Here is a 21444-nt window from a genome sequence, read left to right as displayed (position 1 = left end):
GCGGGGGTCGGTGTTGCCTGTGGCGGTGCCGCTGATGCCGGTGCCTGCCTGGCCGACGCTCTAGGTGCTGCGCGTGCTGGCTGTTTCGTAATCAGAGGCTCAGCCTCTGCCACGTGTGCTGCCGCGGTGCCGCTTGCCTGAGTATGCGGCTGGGGGCTGTGTGCTCCGCCCGTCCCGCTCGCTGAAACTGCCGGCAGGGATCGAGCTGGGGAGAGCTTCCTCCGTTTTTGCACCGAGGGGGTCAGAGAAGCTGCCTGCCTCTTGTGGACCCCAGAGGGCCCTTCTGATTGCCTCTCCGGCACATCTGGCTGGAGGGCCTTATCAAACAAGAGCATTTTAAGACGCATTTCTCTGTCTTTCCTGTCCCTTGCTGTGAGCTTAGCACAGTGGGAACACTTCTGGGTAACGTGTGATTCCCCCAGGCATCGGATGCATTCACTATGCCCATCGGAGGCCGGCATAGCTTCACGGCAGGACTCACACTTTTTAAAGCCTAAAGAAGCCATCCCGGTGAGTCTTTTACTGTTAATAGGGTACTTAGCACCTAATCCGTGCCTGTTTCCCCGAATTGTGGACACAGACCTGCAGGGCAGCGGGCAGCCTACTGGCCTTCATGTCCACTCTTCTTCTCCGCTCCTCTCTCTCTCTCTCTTTTTTTTTTTTTTTGAAAAAAGAAACAACAATTTACACGTAGAAACACTGTCTAATCCGACTCTGGACGTAGCCTGAGCGGATTCTGTCTGCAGCCGATGGCGGTTGAGAAGGAACTGGCGGGGACCAGACCGCGCACGTGGCTGGGGATGCTCAAGGGAGCGGCGCGCACTGGCGCATGCACGATCCAGGAGAAACTGCTGGAAGATTTCCGATCTGCGGCGCTGGGCGAGCCCGACACCTATTGTGGAGCACCCACGGGGACACTCGATGAAGAATCAATGTTGTGTTCAATCAGCATGCAACTCACTTCTTGTGCCCTTGCTTTACATGTGTCACTTTAGTAATACCAGTAGGAAAAAAACTATACGGATGAAAATCAGTGAATTTCTGGCAATCGTGGGCCTGGGTAATAGTAACTGTCTTGTGGGCCCCACACAGAACGGAAGGGCTGCACATGGGCCATGGGCAACAGAGTGCCCAGCATTGCTGTAGCTCAAAGAAAAAGCCTAATAAGCTGCCTAGAAGACTCAGAAAGAGCTCTTTCTAAAAGTCTGGAAAAGACCTGTCTTTGTTATCCTCGTATACTAGGAAAGACATAAATAAGGTCCTAGACCTGTGGCAACTGAAAAGATTGTCCAGAACAGGGGATACCGGTGAATGGTCATCAATGGGTTGTGCTCCAAGATGTGTGACTGGAAGAGGCTACAGCCAATAAATGTGGAAAACCTGCGGGCAGACATGACACTTACCCTGAATTTCTTAAGCATTTGGAGCCAAGGGGATAAGCATGGTTGTCAGACCTACTAACTGCCACACATTTGATGGAGGAGACACTCTGTTCCCCCACAAAATGGGGGTAGTTATGAGGCAATTATCACTGCTCTCCTCAAACAGTGGAAACTACCAGTGATGCTACCAACTATTGTCCAATATCACACCTCTCCACAATTTGCAAGGGATGGTCTCATGGGCGCCTCTCATCCCTATCCTCAATATCATCCTGCCAAAGGAACAGGACAGTTTTGGACTGGGATGGACGCTTCTGCAATCAACCTCTTACCATTAGTAGTCAAATTCCAGCTGAATCTTAACACGCAACCGAACTGAGAGATTTAACTGCCATCTACGACCATGTGGAGATATGCTTGCTGATTAAGAGTCATCAAGTATAGTATCACAGTGCAATTCCTGGCCACAGGGTCAAACAACCATACGTACTCAGTCCTCCTGCACTTGCTAATCAGCCAGTCATATACCTAGAGATGGTCTACCTTAAGGACCCAGGCTGCCTCTTTCACTGTATTAGCGATTTACCTGAGAATTCACTTACCCTTTCATGGTATAAGGCAAAGGCCTTGCCAACCTCAACAACATCCTTTACACCAACCTCAAGTTAGTGGCAGAATACTTTTGAAACTGGAAACTCTATCCCAATGCCTGCACAAGTTGGGTAGTGGGCTTACCAGCATTACCACCAGCAACAATCAAAACAAAGCTGCCAGGAAACCACTCAGTGTCACTTCTATAGTATAATTTTTCCAGGCTCACAGTGTTGAAACGAGCCCTATCTCAAGTTCCTGGGTGTAACATGGGTCAGAAGTTGAGGCTTTTAAACCACCCAAAAAAAGTAAAAGGAAGGGCTAGTTCATCCCAAGACTTGCAAACCCAAAACAGGGTAAATGAGGCACAAGCTCTTTCAACAGTGACTCTATCACTGGCCTACCTGATCACGGAATATTGTGCACCAACTCACATATATTAAAATGCAGGAAGTTAGTTGAATGAAGCAAGGAGAATCATACCTGGAACATTAAAATCAACACTCCTCCAACGGTTGCCCATGTTGGCACATTTAGCCCCATGAAAAATCTGAGGAGACACACATGCACAGAGCTCATGCATACAATCAAACAGTGGCCAACTTGAACTCGATAATTCAGGAGGACCTTATGCAGACATGCCTGAAATCTCACCTGTCAGGTTGGGATTACACTTAAAGCAGCCTCCTTCAACCCTGAAATGCACTGGAGACAGAACACTGGAATAAAATTCTGACCTCTCAAATGAACACCTGATCACTGACCCCACAAAAGAACTTCCAGGCTCACAATTAATCCAGAAGTAATGACTCACAGTAAACCAGTTCAGAATATTGAACAGCAAATGCCATAATCTCATTCAACTCTGGAAGACAGAAGATATTGCATAACATGACGCCAGTCACAAACTATGGACCATATTATAAAACATAATGCTTCAGTTTTGTATCTGCATAATCTCTGAAGCCACTTCCAAAGGTGTTCACTGGTTCACTACTCTGGACTTGGTTATTTGAAGATTCCATTGCTTTGGGGGAAGACAGTAAGTATTGCTGCATTACAATATGCTGATATGTATAATATCAATAATATTCTTATGTTTACAGAGCATAGATAACTGATGTAATGCAATATTAGTGTTATAAAGCAGACAGAATTCAAAATTGCTTCACAAATTTCACACATGCTGTATTTAGAAAATATTTTTCTCAGCAACGAAAGGCAGCCACTCTGGGTTGCAAACTGGCAGCTATTTAAAGCAGTTTATTACAATTGTATGCAACAGTTAGTGCCAGGCAGTAAAGAATACGACAGCCAATCACAGCTTCAGGAATTAACAGGGCAGATGCAACTTCATTTATAGACAGAAGTCAGGTTTACAGATTCTCTTATGTTTTTCAAATTAACTCTTGTGGAGAAGGAGCTCACACAGCACCTAGTTTTCCTTTGTTATTTAGAAGACAAACAGACAGGTCCTCTCTAGAAGAACACAAATGTTCCATTTGCATTTTATATATATTCATACTTTTTTCCTCCAAGATATGTTCTGTAACTTCTAGAGTCTTTAGCGTGCAAGAGTGAAAATCTATGCAAAATTTCCCTCCACATCCTGTATGATCTCTCTGCTTAAATGTGTTTCAATTCAAAAGTAGGTACATCAATATGCCCTCATTTCAGGAGGTTCATGGGTGAGATATAAAAGTCAGTTCTAAGATTACTGAGAGATTGACATTATTTAACATGGTGATAGTGCTCTTAGGCTAAGGTTATGTGCTCTTCCTTGAGTCCCATAATGGGGTTTATTTATCCAGAAAAAGGTACGGAGCAAGCTAAACCTAATTCTCTAAAGGTCTAATAAAAACCTGTCCATTTTCTTTCCCAAGAAAATTACAGCAGCTCTCTGACTAATAGTGAGCTTACTCTTACAATGAGAAAGCCACACCTGTGATCACCAGTATATTCTCACTGATACATATAGGAGCAATTTCAACTTGAATAATGCCCAGTGCAGCAAATGCACAAAGGCAAATCTATTCATTAGCCTAAAATGTGGTCACTGGGAGAAAAGTGATGCTGTGAAAAATATGTTTTGATGTTCCACACATGCAATGTATCTGATTCATGCAGTTTACCAGTCAAAATAAGATTTCCATAACTGCTGGTACTTCAAACTCAATCTAAGATCTGAAAATCATGCTGTGATGGCTTTCTGATTCTTGCATCAGCAACAGTGATTTCACAATCAAAGCACGCAACTTTGCTGATGACGCACAGAACGATACACAGCATGTTCTTTTGTAGCTATATTGATTTAGTGGAACTGGCAGAAGGAGAAAAAAAACAAATTGCTTTTGTTTTTAAGCTAAGAAGAGCTAGCTAAGGCCATACATGGGAAACTGGTGTTTAACACCAACCCAGCCTTTTTCAAGAAGCATTGTTTGGACCAAAACCACAATTCAATAGCTTTGAAGTAATTTGTCTAATGCAGTGTTTCCCAAAGTGTAGTCCAAAGCCCAGTACCGGCCCTTGGGGAAAAAAAACCAAACAGTCCTTAGAAAATATAAAAATTAATGTGCATGACCCTTAATTTGGTATATTTCGTATTTTCCCATGTAATTAAAGTAATAACAATAAGTTAGGCACTTAAGTATTTTATATCAAGATTTATATTATTATGTACTATTATTATTGTGAATAAATAATGCATTTATATTTTTGGGCTGCAAAAAAACAGTACTGGAAAAAAAATGTTCCAGCTATATAAAGTTTGGGAAACCGTAGTCTAATATAAGCGTAGAACTCCTGTTTGTTATTTCAGCAACAAATATTAAGAGTTTTAAAGTGAACTACCCTGGAATGAAAACTGCTATTCACGTAGCTCTGCCAGCTACATTGAACAGGTTTTTTTAAAGCAGCACACAGGTCTGTGTTTGAAGACCTGTTCTTGCACCACACTCTTCTAAACTTTGCCGTTTGTGGATGGATACTCTGCTCAGTTTAGAAACAACCTACCCTTTGTTCACATTCTCTGCATACTTTAGGATTAGGATGTTGCCTAGTATCCACTGGGAGCTATCCTATAGCACCAAATCGCCATTAGAAAGTTGTTCTTTCATGTCCTTTACATGCTGGAAGGAGGAGTGTGCTATTGATTCTTTTTTTTTCCCCCCCCAGAAAATCATGTCTGTGCGTTGTGAAAAATTGCGATTACTTTTCTTTACACATGGAGAAGCAGCAGCTGACACTGTAAACCTTTTCTTAACATTTTGTAGAAATTCCTGGGTCATTTATCAGCGTGCTAGCTGCTTTGGAATCCTGTGTAATACAAATGTACTAATGACGCCAGAGGCTAAGTGCTTTTTAATTTATATCCCAAAAGTAATGAAGTTCCAAAGTAATTTGTTTTCAAAGGTCATTTTAGGGATTGGAGAAATAAAGAATTAATAATCCCATTGCAATGCAATGAATAGGTTTTTTACACTTTTGGAGGTAGGGGAACAAACTATGGTATAATCCCCCACAAGGTAAAATCATTGATAAACATTTCCAAAAATAAGCAGCTTTGGCTCTTAATATCGTACAACCCGCAGTTGCTAAATTAATATTAATTTTAATAATGACTAAGGAATGATTGTAAATAATTGCAGCCCAGCTGCAGACAAGACATGGAAAGTAATAAAAGACCTTTATTAATTGTGGTAATTTGGAAAAGTCAGAGAAGGCTGACTCGTTTAAGAAAAAATGCTGGAATAATATAAATACTCAACTCTAACACGGTGCTTGCTTTTTTTTTCTTTTTAATAACCAGATAATTTGCTGCACTATATTACAGTCAATGCATGGAGCTGAGAGCCTGAAAGCAAGCCAGCCAGGGCCAACTTCCACTTCTTATCAGCTCGAAAAACTGGGCTTCTAACTGTACTACACATGAAAGAAGTGCGTGTTGCAAACTTCAAACTGCATGCAAGATTGTGGACTGTGCACAGTATCAACATCAAAATTGTAGTGAAAACCTAATACTAAGAGATCCACAATATTGTAAATTACAACAGTCCTATGAAGAATTTGTTTCCAGTTGCTCACAACTTCCTGAAAAATTCTCCATTGGTGTAAAGTTCCCTAGTTTTGCCTTACCTCATATATAGACTGTTTTTGTTTGTTTGCTTTCCTCCTGAAAATAACTACATATTCTCACAGTGATTGCCATATAAAGTTCATTTAAAGAGATTGTGGCCACTAGTTGCCCTGATCAACGGGGGTTTCAAACAGAGCCCTGTCCTCCTGAGGCAACATGTTTCTCAAGTTCATGAACTTAACAAAAACAAGCAGCCCTGTGGCACCTGAGAGACTAACCAGGTTATTGCGCAACAAACTTTTGTGGGTAAAACCTACTTCATCAGATGAGTTGGAGTGGAAATTATAGAATCCAAGGTATAACTGCAAAAAAATAAAAAGTTACCTGTCATTAGTAGGAATAATTAATGAAACAAATTAAGCTGGATATGTCTCATTCATGGCATATGATATGGAAATGGGAATATTAAAGGCAGGGAAATTGCCCTTGTAATGTATTAACACATTAAGATCTTTATTCAAGCCAAAATTGATGGCGTTAAATTTGTAAATGAATTCCAGTTCAGATGCTACCCTCTGTAATCAGGTTACAAAATCCTTTAGTAGAAGAATGACTACTTTTAAATCCATTATTGAAGGTCCAGGGAGGTTAAAAAAGTTTCCCTACAGGTTCACCTGTGTTACCATTCCTTACGTCCGATTATATCCGATTATATCCTTATGTCCATTTATCTTTTAGATAGATGCTGTCAAGGGCCAGCAATGCCCCTCTGTCACGTATATTGGCCAAATCAGACTGTGCACCACAGCATTTCTATGTAACTTGCTATGAATGAGACACATCCAGCCTAATTTGTATCATTGACCCATCCTACTAATGACAGGTAACTTTTTTTTTTGTTTGCAGTTATATATATCTTGAATTCTATAATTTCCACTCCAACACATCTGATGAAGTGGGTTTTACCCAAAAGCTCATGACTTAATACATTTTTTAGTCTCTAACATGCCACAAGATAGTTTTTAACTCTAAAAACAACAAGCAAACACAGCTACTCCTTAGGTACTTGGAGGAATTCAAGAAATCGTGAAGGGCCTGATAGTCTGAGATGTGAAACTGCAGTAGTGGTATATGTAAACACCTTCCACCCCACAAAGTCAAGATGCTTGGTCTCCCTATCTGCAGGGTGGCCCTTGGATGCTGTTGCCTCAATTATACATTGGCTGCTCGCACAACTTAACAGTTCAGGGCAGGGTGGGTGAACAAGAACTTGCTTTCTTAACTGCTCTGCCTTCTTTGTGGTTTGGCACAGTCCTTAGGATCCATTTACAGAGCCCCACGCACTCAATTTTGGCTCCTCAGGTGAAGACTATTGAAAGGGTTTTCCACCCCCTTCTTTAGTGTTGTATAAGCTTTTGGCCTGTATTCTTGTAAAGTGAATCCACAGGGAAATGTTCTTTCCCTGGCTGGATGTATATCCCATACTGTCGGCTGGAGACGCCGTACCGGTTTCTCCCTGACTTGTGATTTTTACAATGTAAATAGATGTCCCTGCACTTTCCAATGCCAATGCATAGTCCACCACATTTGGTAAGACCTGGCTGAGTTATCAGCCCCTTTCTTTGCCTGGAAAAACAGTTTATCAGCCAGCATACCTGATTTAACCATATCTGAGTCTCATATGTCCAGCCCATCTGTATCATTCTTTTTAGGTTCATCGTACATATATCATGCAACAATATAGATTTCTGAGTTTTTAAATGTCCAGTGCTCTACTGTGTGTCACGTTTCAGATAAATATTATGACAACCATGCATGAGAGTCACGGAGCTGGCCAACCCAGGCCATGACTACATAACATAACAAGGGGCTCATCATGCCATCTGGCCTTGGGGTGTTCTTAGGGCTACAGCCACACAGTCCCTGCAGGTTCTCATAGATCTTCAGTTACTGGAAGTACACCTTGACTGGAGCCCAGAATATACAGGAGTTCATGCTGAGAGTCTTGGCTTTCCCCTAAGGAGATTTGGAGGTGTTCTGCCACTCTCAATAAGACCTCCTGAAACTGGCTATGATTACCCAGAGGAACTGGGGCAACCTCTTTGTCCAGAAATAATGATGCCATCTCAGAACTGATGTCAACCAGGGATCCAGCTCATCTTCCACTTCTTTCGCAGGCTCAGGAGTTCAGACTGGCCACGTGAAGTAGAAGGGTGGAAAAAGTTCCTATAGGAACAGATGGATTTCTGGTAATGTGTGTAAATGTCCCCACGAAATCAGGAAGGCCACCAGTATAAGGAATTAAAGGTGGGCTGTAACGGCAACACCAACACAGATTAGGAAGTTCCTTTTTCGGGGGTAAAGGCTCATTCCAGGAAGTCTTGATCCTATCCAGGCTGAATTCACTGAGTGGAGAAGAAGCTGGCTCCACTGATATGTCTGTCTCTCCCAAAGAAGAAATGGTCAGATCCTGGTCCATCAGTTGGGCTGACCAACCTATGGAGAAGAAACTGCTGCTAGTGGACCAGACAGAACAGAGGACGGAATTTTCCCAGGGTCTGGCCGTGCCACAGGCATTATATCTCCCTAGGCAGGGCTAGTCCCAGTAATAAGGCAGTTTGTGGGACAAGGAAGATGAAGATATCATCTGGAAAGGTTGAACCTTGTTGCTCTATACCACTAGAGTAGGTGCAAACGGTAGCCACTTAAAGAAGCATGATGATACCAGCAGTGAATGAGTCCCCAACATCATAGTTTTGAATGGTACCAACAATGCCCCGTCCTTCAGGTCCTGGTGTTTAATTTAGGAGGTGCTGCAGTTGGCATCAAGGTAGATGCAGAGACCAGTACTGAAAGAAATTTGTTCCTAGGAACCTTCTGAACTCGAACACAAGGCTTACACATGTCTAAATCTTCATGGCTTGAGTGTTCTGGGAAACCAAGAAGAGGTGGTAATGCTAACACTAACGTAGGAACTACAAAAACACTAAGTAGCACCAAAAAACCAAAACCAACACAGCAGTTTGAGTATTTACAGGAAGAAGAGAAGAAAGGAGAAACTCCAGACACTGGAGGATTTTGACTCAGGCCATGAGGCAGCAAAAAAGAACTGAAGAGGCTTACGGTCTCCATCACCTTAAGTGAGGAGAACACGGAGAACACAGGCATAGGCATAGACCATTTCGAAGAAATCTCTGTCACAAGGAGGGCATGCATTCCCACAGTGAAATACATGTATGGACCAGCACTTGAAGAAAGAGGCTCTGATCGTAACTGGGGGTTTTGAGGACTTCAGATTAATATTATATATGTGCAGCTTTGTTTACACTGTAAGATCTTTGGAGCAGATCTTTTTTATTCTGTACTTTTCCAGCATCTAATATAGTCAGAAAACAGTACAACTAGTAAAAAACAGATGAATGAATAAATAATGATAAATCATGTACATGGGAAAACACTAAGAAATGGATCATGAGTGGTATCTTGGGGTCTAAATGGGATTAAATGGGTTATTATTTCTCACATATGTTAAGTTGAATCAATCAAATGAAATAGGGCAGGGTTCCTGTTCTTTCTTGCTTTCTTACTGAGCTGTATTCAGCCATGAGGTCAGGTGAGCGTGGCTGAGCACAGACACCAGAGTCTACATGAGTTTATAATGTGCCAGTCTTTCATGTATGAGTTATGCTACAATGAAAGAAATATGGCTCATATTCAGCCATCAAATGTCCATATTCTGCAAAATTACCCTTTACTTTGACCCTACACTTTGCCATGATTCGGGGAAGAGGTTCTGTTTTTACAGAAACAAAAATCTAGGGAGGAAGTTCAGGTCAGGATTAAATGTATTTTAGCAGAGCCATATGGGAAAATATTGCACAGAACTTGTCTGTAGTATGCCTGGTTCCAACCGAGCTTATTTGTCTCCATTTCACAAACAACAAACACAGACACCATATTTATCACTAGCCAGATACAACTTGACCTCACAGGAACAGTATAATTACAGCCACATTACATCACGCATCTATTTTGATCAGTCAGAGTATTTGCTGAAGACAACTTACAGTTTGAAAGTCATCCGAAATCTGTGGAGTCCAATAACATTTATAATTTTCTCAAAAATATTTTCTGCTTGGAAGGATGATATTCAACTTCTTATAGATCACTGGATTCATTCCAGCTCTTGACAAAGAGCTCTGAGAAATGCTATTCACTTGAACACATTAAGATGGAGCCATTCCTTAACATTTGAAGGCCTACAGCTGAATCTGGCTCTTAGCTGTACCTGTGCTCTTTGCAAACTCTGTGAAACCAATCCATGTACTTTCCCCATGATAACAAGCATCTTTCAGCATTTTGGCTGAAGGATGGTATGAGCTACATCGGTGATTTATTTGTTTTCCTTCTTATTTTGGGGTCTTTATGTACCTCCTTCAAGCATACTGTTTACTCAACTCTGGTAAATATTCCCGGGCTGAATCCTAAATCTGCCATCACTGTACAGAACAAAAACTGCTGCTGTTGCAGGTACTGAAATATACATTCGGTATTTGATACCTGCTCTAGAACGCACATAGACAATCCCTTTAAAGTCAACAGCACTTCCATAAGTAATAGGTCAGGACTTGGTCCATGTCAGCATAGGAAATAGGCTAAGCTCCATGAAACAGATTTCTCTGGCGTGCTTGTCAGCTGACATGCTAGGCCAGCCACCTCAGAAGTGTGCTCTTCCACCCACTTGCACAAAAATAAGCAATCGGGGAGATTTGTCTGAAATTTCAAAAGTTCCCTTAATTCGTGACTCACTGAGTGCCAATGAGTATACACAGTGATGCAGTACATCTATGTAAGATATCCCACTCCAAACAATTAGTTTCTTATTACCATTCATGTTAAGTAACATTAGTCAATCTGAGCAGTGAGGCTGACCAACACTGCACGTCGGGGCTGCGGGGGTGGGGGGTGCAGCGCAAGATGCGTGGACGGGGGAGCTCAACATCCCAGGAGGGGCGGGGCCTCAGGCAGAAGGCGCGGGGCCAAGGCAGTCAGCCTGGCTCTGCCCATCTAGCCCTCAGAAGCCCAGCAGAGTGACACTCCCGTGGCAACACCAAGCACCTATTAAGTTGTCCTCCTTCCTCTCTTTCCACCCCACACACCCCCGCCCATCGGTGGGCCTGACGATAGCACTAGGAAATAAACAGATAGTCGTGTGTGGGGATTAAGGAATCATGTGCTGTACAAAATCAACTACAGACTCAGTTAGCAATCTCTGACAGACAACACCCAGCGAAATCACAGAGAAGAAATACTGTCTCAGAACGGGTTGACGTACCGTCAAACAGCCCATCAGACTCTGCTCAAAAGGTCTCTGGAAAGCTCTCGGGTCTCCACACCAGTCCAGGAGCTCTGTAGCTGCATTATGGAAGTTTGCAGGATTCTGTAAGTGCTGAAAAGGGGGGAGATTAAACAACATAGTAAATAAATAACATTAACTGCTAGATGCATTCCCTTCATCACTCCATTTCAAAACCAATAAATCCCCAGGAGATAAGAGATGAAGTTATATGAGTAGATAAATAGAGGAGACCCACTTAAATATTTCTCTACTTTCTGCATGTCGCTGCTCCAAATTAATTTTATTACCCAGTGGAAATAACTCAAATCCAGATTCCATATATGTGCTGACTTCTCTTCTTGCAGAGAGCACTCTAATTTCACCCTCTGCTCCAAGTCCAGCCCCCACTCCATCCCCAAGCCCCATTAATAACTTTTTCTACTCACACTCCACTCCCATCCTGCCTCTTCCCCACCTCCTCCTATGAATGCATCCTGTCCCCACTCCTTCCCCTCCGCCCCAGAGCCTGAAAGCTGCACATCAGCTATTTGTAGCACTCTGGAGACACTGGGAGGGAGGAGGAAGAGTTGGTCGGCAGGGCCACTCATGCAAGAGAGGTGCAGGGAGGAGGGAGCTTGATGCCGACAGGGGATCTACACCCACTAGTTTTTCTCTGTGGGTGCTCCCTCCCCAGACCACTTACAAAGTTGGTTTATATGCCTATGGAAGTAATGTGGAGCACTAGGACACCACGGCTGACCAACCCCAACACAGGGAAGACTGAAATGTCATTCTGCATTTCAACTCTTTGCCTCACTCAGGCCCAACTACAACTCCTGGAAAGGGGGACACAGAGCCAGCAATGCTATCAGAACAGCTTGGTTTCACCATCGGCCTGCTAGCGGGATGTGGTTGGGTTGCCTTGCTAGAGACATTGCTGCTACTTATTAAACAGTTTGCACAACTGCAGCTAACGCGTGGTTGCAAGAAATATTGAGACATTTGGGGGCTGTAGTTCAGGATAACAGCACACGGAGGACAATACTGACAGAAAGGTATGGCTATGACACTGCTACAACGGAAAATACAAAAGGGTTGAGAAATATCCAGAGGAAATCTCACAACCCTTGCAGGAGCAGGATTTCATTAGCTGGCACAACCGGGAGAAAGAAACCAATTTAACTGCTATTCTCTCACCTTCCCCTGTACTGGCCAAATTATAGTCCTCTTTTTGGAGATATACAGTAGTAACTTTATTTCATATCATATTTGCTATTGTCAAACTTTATAGTACGCTAAAACCACGATGCCCCCTATTCTGGACAAGGAGTGGAATTAAATGTATAACAAGACTGTTGCTGCCAAATCTCTGCAGAAAAGAGCCGGTTTGTCTGGCTTTCAAAAAAGAGTGACATTTACATACACCCATATTCCTGTCTGGATTTGTATAAGGTCAGCCATCAACATGATGCCTGAGTGCCCTTGTACAAGTACAATACGCACATGTAGAATGGTGATACATTATGGCACAAGAGAGCAAGAATGCATACATCTTTGCTTGTTGGGCCTTCATTTATGAGGTCTTTGATGCTAAGGTCATTTTTTTATTCCGTGAAAAGCACCTGAGACATGTCAGGAACTATCAGGGCATTTGGTGTGGCTATTTATAATAAATATAAGGAGTAAAACAAGAATGGAATTAAAAGAAGAAAATTAGAAGAATTCCTTTGCTAGTGCAGACACTCTGTACTGGAGCGGTTGAGCCATATCAGGGGTTACCCCAAGCCTGTAGGTTTGAGCTAAAGAGCCAGTGCTCTTCAGACTCTCATACTCTGCAGATAGGGCATAGGGAAGGCCTCCTAACACACGCTCACCAGCAATTTACAGATGTTCTCTGATTTAAAAAAGGGAGAGTAGCAGCAGCTCCACCCAATCCTTGAGTGACAGAGACATCTGAAACCCAAACAACCCCTGCTTATGTGGCACCTGCCAGCGTCCTACATTCCCTCCTCTTTATGTATTTATTTGGCTAAGAGCTGAAGGCCATACTCTAAGTCCAGGAGACCAGCACCTCGTTATTCCAAAATTCTGTACATGAGATCTATCCTTCATACTTTGCAATGGAAAATGCAAAACAAAACAATCTCCCCCAAAAGAAAACCTTATTATTGAAGGGACTACACACTATATGCACCAGGAAATTGCTGGCAATTCCTAGAACCGCCATTGACAGGAGATCAGATGGGACCTAGGATTCATCGAAAAGAATGGCCATTGGCAAACCATATGTCCTCTTAATTTTTCCAAGACCTTTGGCTTTTTGCTGTATAGCTTTTCCATAAAGGAGATTTCTTGCAATGTAAAACTTAGAAGAATTCTCCAGCTCAGCAGACCCAGCAGCACTGTCCAAAAAGAGACAATCACTGATGATTCCAAACTACTTTACTCAGTATATACAGATTCCAGAAAGACTCCACAGCGATTAAAAAATACTCACAGTAACTCTAAAGATTCACTTTCCTATGGTTTTCAACATAAGCTCAGGTCAGTGTGTTTCCGAACATGCTACATAACTAGATGTGATATTTTACTTCAAGCCCCAACTTCTAGAGACAAGAGCTCAGACGGAAAACAGCTTTCACTTTTAAAAAGTAAGAATCCCAGAGTTGGATAGTTCACAGAATAGTCTGAAAATGTGCACCCGGAAGGCTCAAAATACAGAAGGCAAATAAAAGGAGTCCAATAGTAAAAGAAATGTATTAAATTCTTATTATTTTTAAGACAACCTGATATTTCTAGTGGGGTTGTTTGACCCATGAGTCTTAAATGTTTGGCACTGGCAATGCTATAAACGAATGCCTTGCATCCAAAAGCTGGCCATAGTAAAGACTTTTCAGTTCTCTCCCCCTTTTATTTTCATGCCAGAAAATCCAAATCAACTAGCTCCAAGACAGAGCAGTGAAAACAAGTATCCACCCACACCAGGATGTGACAAGCTCTTCTGTCCCTGACCTTTTGGATCATCTTACACTAATCCTATGGAGAACCTTTGTAAGAAGCCTTTACATTGACAACAGAGAATGGGTAGTAGGCAGTGCAGCAAGTTTTAGAACAATGGATAAATTAAAAAACCCAAAACAAAAAAAACCAGACTTTATGCAACATGGTATATTCCCACTCAGCAACATGGAACCAAATTTATACCAACTGCCTGGCTTGCTCTGGACTGCATTTTCAAAGCAACATTTCCATTCCAGCTCAATGAAAAGAGTCAAAGCTCTCTGTAAGCTTAAGCCTTGTCAAACAAACAAACAAACAATCTTTAAACAAAGATAGGGCAGAACATTTAGGTCTTATAAAAACCAAAGAGTTTTGGTCCTAACTGTAGCAAACAGAAAGCTGTGAATGTCTGTTACAAAATCTCTCAGTGACTATTGGGATTTCAATCCTCCATTCTGATTCAGCAGAAAACACAGAAACTAACTCAAAATCTCTTTACAGCACCTTACACAAAGTGCAACTTTTCTTGCTATAATTCATCTGCAAAAATTTCAGAAAAAGAAAAATGTGAGTGCAACTGGAGCACAAATCATATTGTGATAATCACATCCTACAGTAGCATGTTGCAACCTCAGTAACACAAAAACAACATTAAATATAATAGAGAGGAAATGTTGTTGGGCACTGTAGGTTTCACCACCAAGGCTAAGACATATTTTTAAACATACATGATTTTGTAGGTTGTATTTCCACCACCAGACACATCCCACACTGAGAGCTAAGAACTCACAAATGTAGCGTGTGATCACTGGGTACAAAATGCAATTCAATATCACTTCACTAATGCCTCCTACAGTGGTCTGTCACTCCACATACTGGAAATATGGAAAAAATACAACTATTTTTGTTTTACTGATCATAAGTTGAGTCTTGTGGCTTAACTTGTTATAGCTTAAAGAGGCTTGATTTGCAGAAGTGCACTGTCCCTCTGAAAAACAATCAGGCCTCCTTAAGATGTCAAGTTGGGCACTCAATCATTTAGCATTTTTGAAGATTTAGGTCACCACAAAAGAGGCCTTAAACATGGGGTTAGCTTTCACTTTACTGTAGCTTACACTGACGCATACATCAAAATTCAATATGTCTTTAAAAGAGTAAAGGACTCTAGGGATACATACTGATGTCAATAGGCTATGTCACAAGAGACACTTCCTTGAAGTGAGGATACCAATGTAGTGTTGCTGATGACTTGAACTTCAATTAATTATGTGCAATGCAACTCTCACTCTCCGCACCTCCCCAAGCTTTTTTTTTTTTTTTGCATGATCAAGCTCAGCAGGGTCCTATCATAAACCATCCACTAAAGATGGGTCTCTATAAAAACAAACAATTTTACGTACACACACAGAATGATGTTGAAATCTTGACGTCCCACACAGCAACAGTGCTACTGAAAATTAATTTACATATCGATTTAGCAAGATAAAAAATGATTCCCCCCACCATCACCTTTGTCAATTCAATCAAAGACAAAGAAGTCCCAACCAATCTAAAGAAAGAAAAGAACTTGCCAAAACACTAATGAGCTTGATCTTTATCCTATTCACACTTGGGTAGTTTCCACAGCAAGAGAGCAAGCTGGGTAAAAGGTAGGGAACTAGTTGCTGAGGCTGTCTGATAGACTTTCATGCCAAAGACCTATTTTTCATGCCATTCCAATTTTGATGAAAAATATTTTTTAAAATAAATGGAGGATGCCTGAAATGTCTCAGAATTACACAGACCAAATATGTTCGTCTGTGGGTAGAAATGGGGAGTTGAAAGGAAACCAAAGCATGAACCAAGGAGCATAAATATGGAGAAGAGATCAGTCACATCTTAGGAAATGTTGTCTTCTGCAAGAAAACATTCAAAACTAATGCTGCTGCTGCTGCTGCTACTACTACTGCAAAAAAAGAAGACTTCAGTACTCACTTTGGGCCATTACGTCTAATGCATTAAGCACACAAGAAATTAACAGACTGGCAGGTCTAAGTCCAAAGATTTTACAAGAGAACCACACTCAACCTAGAAGCACATACCACCAAGATATTAAAATACATATTACTTATTATTTTTTCATCATCAACAATGTGCTCAACTGTAGAAGCCACTTATGTCAATGTAGTCGCAGGGAACTCATAATCTAAAATGGAAACAAATGAACTCTGTTGGAATCAGAGTTATTTACAAGACCAATCTTCAGTATTAGTCCATTTTACTCTAAAACAGCTATTGACAAAAATCAATTTCATTATTTCAGAATCTTTGCGTTGTTAGAACCCAGCTATTAGAATTAAGTGCTTCTTGGAATTTTAGTGGACTGAACTAAATGAAACAGAGACTCAGACACACAACAATTGGTGATGTTTGACTATACATTGTTATGTGCAGGAATCACCAGTTGCTATAGTATTGCTCCTTGATTTTGTTTTGTTTTGTTTCCTGGGAGTGGGTTGGGGTGGAGTGGGGTGAAGCCACAGACTTACATGGCTACATCTCTCAGGTGGTGCTTTAGCCTCTTAAATGATTTTTTTCTCCCTCTTGCAGTCAGATTTTAATTTTTAGGCAGTATCTTGTGCGGAGGAGCACTGGCAAGAAGAAAGGGACCCCCCTCTCTGCTTTAATCTCTCTAACTTCACAAGATTCTTGAGGCAGAGTTGCTCCCTATATAAAATATAACTGGAGATGCACATCTCCGAGAACTGGAAGGGACCTCTGGAGGTCATCTAGTCCAGTCCCCTGCCCTCTTGGCAGGACCAAGCAGCATCCCTGATATCTATTTGCCCCAATCCCTAAATGGGCTCTCAAGGATTGAGCTCACAACCCTGGATTTAGCAGGCCCACGCTCAAACCACTGAGCTATCCATCCTGCCATTCCCCTGCAATATGGGCACTGGTGAATGGGCTAAGATCCCTGAAAGAAAGGATTAGTTGCCAATGAGCACCTCTGCTTTCAAACTCTGGTATAGGTGTAAATAAAAGAAGCTGCATCCCTGCCAGGTGAGCCTTCTAGGGCTGATTAGACTGGAGGCAAGGCTTTGAGCCAGGCCTGACCAGCTAGCAGCTCTCTCTAAAAGAAGGGAGCTCTCAGCAAACAAGGTGAGCAGCTAACAGGGAAGGGAGTTTGCCTCTGGGCAAAGCGCCCTAGAGGAGCTTGGGTGAGTGTGGGATTTGGGGGGCTGTGTGGTGAGCTGGTGGGTGAATGTCTGTCTGTCTGTCTGCAGCTATGGTACTTTGCAGAGGAGGGCAGTTTGATCAGCTGCCTGGGTGCCTGAGCTTGTGCTGTGCAGAGAAGAGCAGTTTGCAAGGTGTGAATTGGGGGAGTTCCCGGCCAGGTGAGCCTTCAAGGGCTGATTAGACTGGAGGCAAAGCTTTGAGCCAGGCCTGACCAGCTAGCAGCTCTCTCTATAAGAAGGGAGCTCTCAGCGAACAAGGTGAGCAGGGAACAGGGAAGGGAGCTCGCCTCTGGGAGTTCACCAATGGAGGAGTCCCGTGTTTGTTGTCCTTTTCAGGTATGGTGTTCCACCTGTGCCCTGCAAGGCAGCACTATCAGGAAAAGGAGTCTCTGAAGAGAAGAGCCTGAAGAGCAATGGGGGAAGGTGGACCTGGGGGCACTGAGAGCAGCTGGGGGGAGAGGGGCCAGTGCAGTGAGGAGGGCAGACATGGGAGCAGATGGGGGTAGTGGGTTGGGGAGGGTCCTATGGTGATGGTAGCTGCGGGAAGAGGTGGGGAGGAGGGTCCCGGGGATATGAGGTCATTGCTCTGCAGGGAGCTATGGTGACTCGTGTGACAGAGAAGTATGAAGTAGTGGGATCCTTAACCACATTCTCCACACCCCACTGCCTTGTGGGTTACCCTGGGAAGGAGAAAGGCTAAGGGAGTAAACCCTGACAGAAAATCCAGAGTGGAGTCCAAAGGCGGTTCGGTGTCAACTTCTGGCACTGTCCCGGCAACTCCTGCAGCTGAGCTGGTACCAGACGTGGAGGTTATCCTCTCCTTTGGACTATATCAGTAAAGCCGAGAGGGGGACACTGGTGTCTGGGCAGCCCAGTGTCTCCAATAATAAGTGCCCAGGCTCATGACCGCAGAGGTACTTCGGCATCGCTGAACAGCATTGCATCAACACGGGAGGCAACAGATACTGGTTATAAGCTCTTGCTCGATTGGCGTAGAGAACGAGCGCCAGGGGTTGCCTTCGACAGTGGGAGAGATCCTCGCATCTCACTGGACAGTCACCACCCGCCTCAAGCTGGGCAGCCCCCAGCCAATAGGGTACTGTCCCGCCACAATCACCTGCCTTGCTGGGTGCGTGAGGCTTAAGGTTCCTGAACCTGAGAAGTGACTGAAATTTGGGCACCAGGCAAACTTATAAGAAAATCAACAAGAAAATCAAATGAGAAACATCAACAATTTAAGCTTGCTTGCTGGAATGTGCGGACCATGCTGACTGGCTTGACTGAAGATCTTCAGGCCATCGGTGACACCCGAAAGACTGCTGTCATCAACGAGGAACTGAAGAGGCTCTGAGTTGATATCGCTGCACTGCAAGAGACACGACTCGCGGATTCGGGATCTCTAAAGGAAAAGGACTACACCTTTTTCTGGCAGGGTAAAGCCCAAGAAGAACCCAGAGAGCATGGTGTTGGCTTTGCTGTCAGAAACACCCTTCTACAAATGGTGGATTTAGTCATGGGCGGATCAGAAAGACTTCTTCGGATCACGCTTCAAACTTGCGCCGGTCCTGTCCACCTGATCAGCGCTTATGCTCCAACCCTGTACGCCACACCAGAAGTAAAAGACAAGTTCTGTGACGTGCTTAGTGCTGCTGTAGTGCAAATACCTGCTCGTGAACAACTGCACATCTTGGGTGACTTCAATGCAAGAGTTGGAGCTGATTGGGCCTCATGGCCTTCCTGCTTAGGACACTTTGGTGTGGGAAATATGAATGACAATGGACAGCGTCTCCTTGAACTGTGCACGTACCACAATCTGTGCATCACAAACACATTCTTCCGAACGAAGCCACAGCACAGAGTGTCATGGAGACACCCACGCTCGAAGCACTGGCATCAACTAGACGTGGTCATCACTAGGCGTAATAACCTCAAAAACGTCCTTCTGACGCGCAGCTATCACAGTGCTGACTGTGATACAGATCACTCACTAGTTTGCTCCAAGCTCAAGCTGAGACCCAAGAAGCTGTACTGCTCTAAACCTGCTGGAAGGCCCCGCATTGACACCAGAAAGACGGCAAACTCGGAGAAAGCTGAAAAGTTCAGAGAGACGCTCCAGGAAAATCTGCGCAGTGGCCCTGGGGGTGCCGATGTGACATCCAAATGGCAACATCTGAGGGATACAGTTTACAACACGGCCTTGTCGGTGTTTGGAAGAAGAGCTAGAAACGCGAAAGACTGGTTCGAAGCTAACTCCGATGAGATGATTCCAGTCATTGAAAAGAAGCACGCTGCACTCCTGGATTACAAACGCTCACTGAGCCAGAGTACCCAGCAAGCACTTAGAGAGGCCAGAAGAACAGTACAGCAGACAGCCAGGCACTGTGCCAACAACCACTGGCTCCAGCTATGCAGCAGCATCCAGACCAGTGCCGACTTTGGTAATCTCAGAGGAATGTACGAGGGTATGAGGAAGGCATTAGGACCCACCCAGAACAAGATGGCACCTCTGAAATCCAAATCTGGTGAAGTCATTGCTGACAAAGCCAAACAGATGGAGCGCTGGGTTGAGCACTACTCCGAGCTGTACTCACTCGAGAACATTGTGGTTGACGCAGCCCTCGATGCCGTCGAGCTTCTACCAGTAATGGACGAACTGGATCAGGAACCGACTGTGGATGAACTGAAGAGAGCCATCGACAGCATTGCAGCAGGAAAGGCCCCTGGTCAGGATGGTATACCACCAGAGGTAATCAAATGTGCCGCGGACACGCTCCTGGAACCCCTACATGAGCTACTGTGCCTGTGCTGAAAAGAGGGTGAGGTTCCACAGGATATGCGCGACGCTAACATTGTAACGTTGTATAAGAACAAAGGAGACAGAAGCGACTGCAACAACTACCGTGGAATCTCCCTCCTAAGCGTCACTGGTAAACTGTTCGCTCGCGTCATCGTTGGCAGACTCCAGAAGATTGCTGAGAGGGTGTACCCCGAATCGCAGTGCGGATTCCGCGCAGAGAGATCTACCGTTGACATGGTCTTCTCTCTAAGGCAGATGCAGGAGAAGTGCATGGAGCAGAGGAAGTCACTCTACATAGCCTTCATCAACCTGACCAAGGCCTTTGACTTGGTCAGCAGGGATGGTCTGTTCAAACTGCTCCACAAGATAGGCTGTCCTCCACGGTTACTCAAGATGATCCAGTCGTTCCACGAAGACATGAGAGGAACCATCCAATATGATGGCGCATTATCGGATGCTTTCAGAATCAGGAGCGGCGTCAAACAAGGATGCGTGCTTGCTCCGACATTGTTCGGGATTTTCTTCGCGCTCCTCCTGAAGCATGCCTTTGGATCTTCAACAGAGGGCATCTTGCTGCACACAAGATCTGCTGGGAAACTGTTTAACCCTGCAAGGCTGAAAGCTAAGTCTAAGGTGCGGGAAGTCCTCATCAGAGACATGCTGTTCGCAGATGATGCTGCTGTAGTGTCTCACACAGAAGACCAGCTTCAAAAACTGCTGGATCAGTTCTCCAAAGCGTGAAAGGACTTTGGGCTTACCATCAGCCTAAAGAAGACAAACGTACTTGGTCAGGATGTTGCTGAATCCCCAACAATCAGCATTGACAACTATACGTTAGAGGTCATCCCCGAGTTCGTTTACCTCGGGTCCACCATCACTGACACCCTGTCATTGGACACTGAGCTAAATAGAAGGATCGGAAAAGCGGCCACAACTCTGTCCAGACTCAGCAAGAGAGTGTGGAACAACAACAAGCTGTACACTCACACCAAAATGCAAGTCTACAGAGCCTGCATCCTCAGCACCCTCCTTTATGGCAGCGA

General features: G+C 43.8%; 1 protein-coding gene across 16 annotated transcripts in view; it reads right to left on the bottom strand.

Moving 5' to 3' along the window:
- The window catches only part of ZMIZ1 (zinc finger MIZ-type containing 1), a 563555-nt gene that overhangs the window by 205793 nt on the left and 336318 nt on the right, over positions 1-21444 (bottom strand). For all 16 annotated transcript variants that reach the window (XM_075000053.1, XM_075000048.1, XM_075000061.1 and 13 more), the window contains one exon: positions 11384-11497. In XM_075000053.1, the coding sequence (XP_074856154.1) occupies positions 11384-11497 (114 nt within the window). The remainder of the gene's footprint in view (positions 1-11383; positions 11498-21444) is intronic.

The sequence above is a fragment of the Carettochelys insculpta genome, chromosome 7 (assembly GCF_033958435.1).
Source record: "Carettochelys insculpta isolate YL-2023 chromosome 7, ASM3395843v1, whole genome shotgun sequence".
Classification (NCBI taxonomy): Eukaryota; Metazoa; Chordata; order Testudines; family Carettochelyidae; genus Carettochelys; species Carettochelys insculpta.
This window is presented reverse-complemented; position numbering and strand designations above follow the sequence as displayed.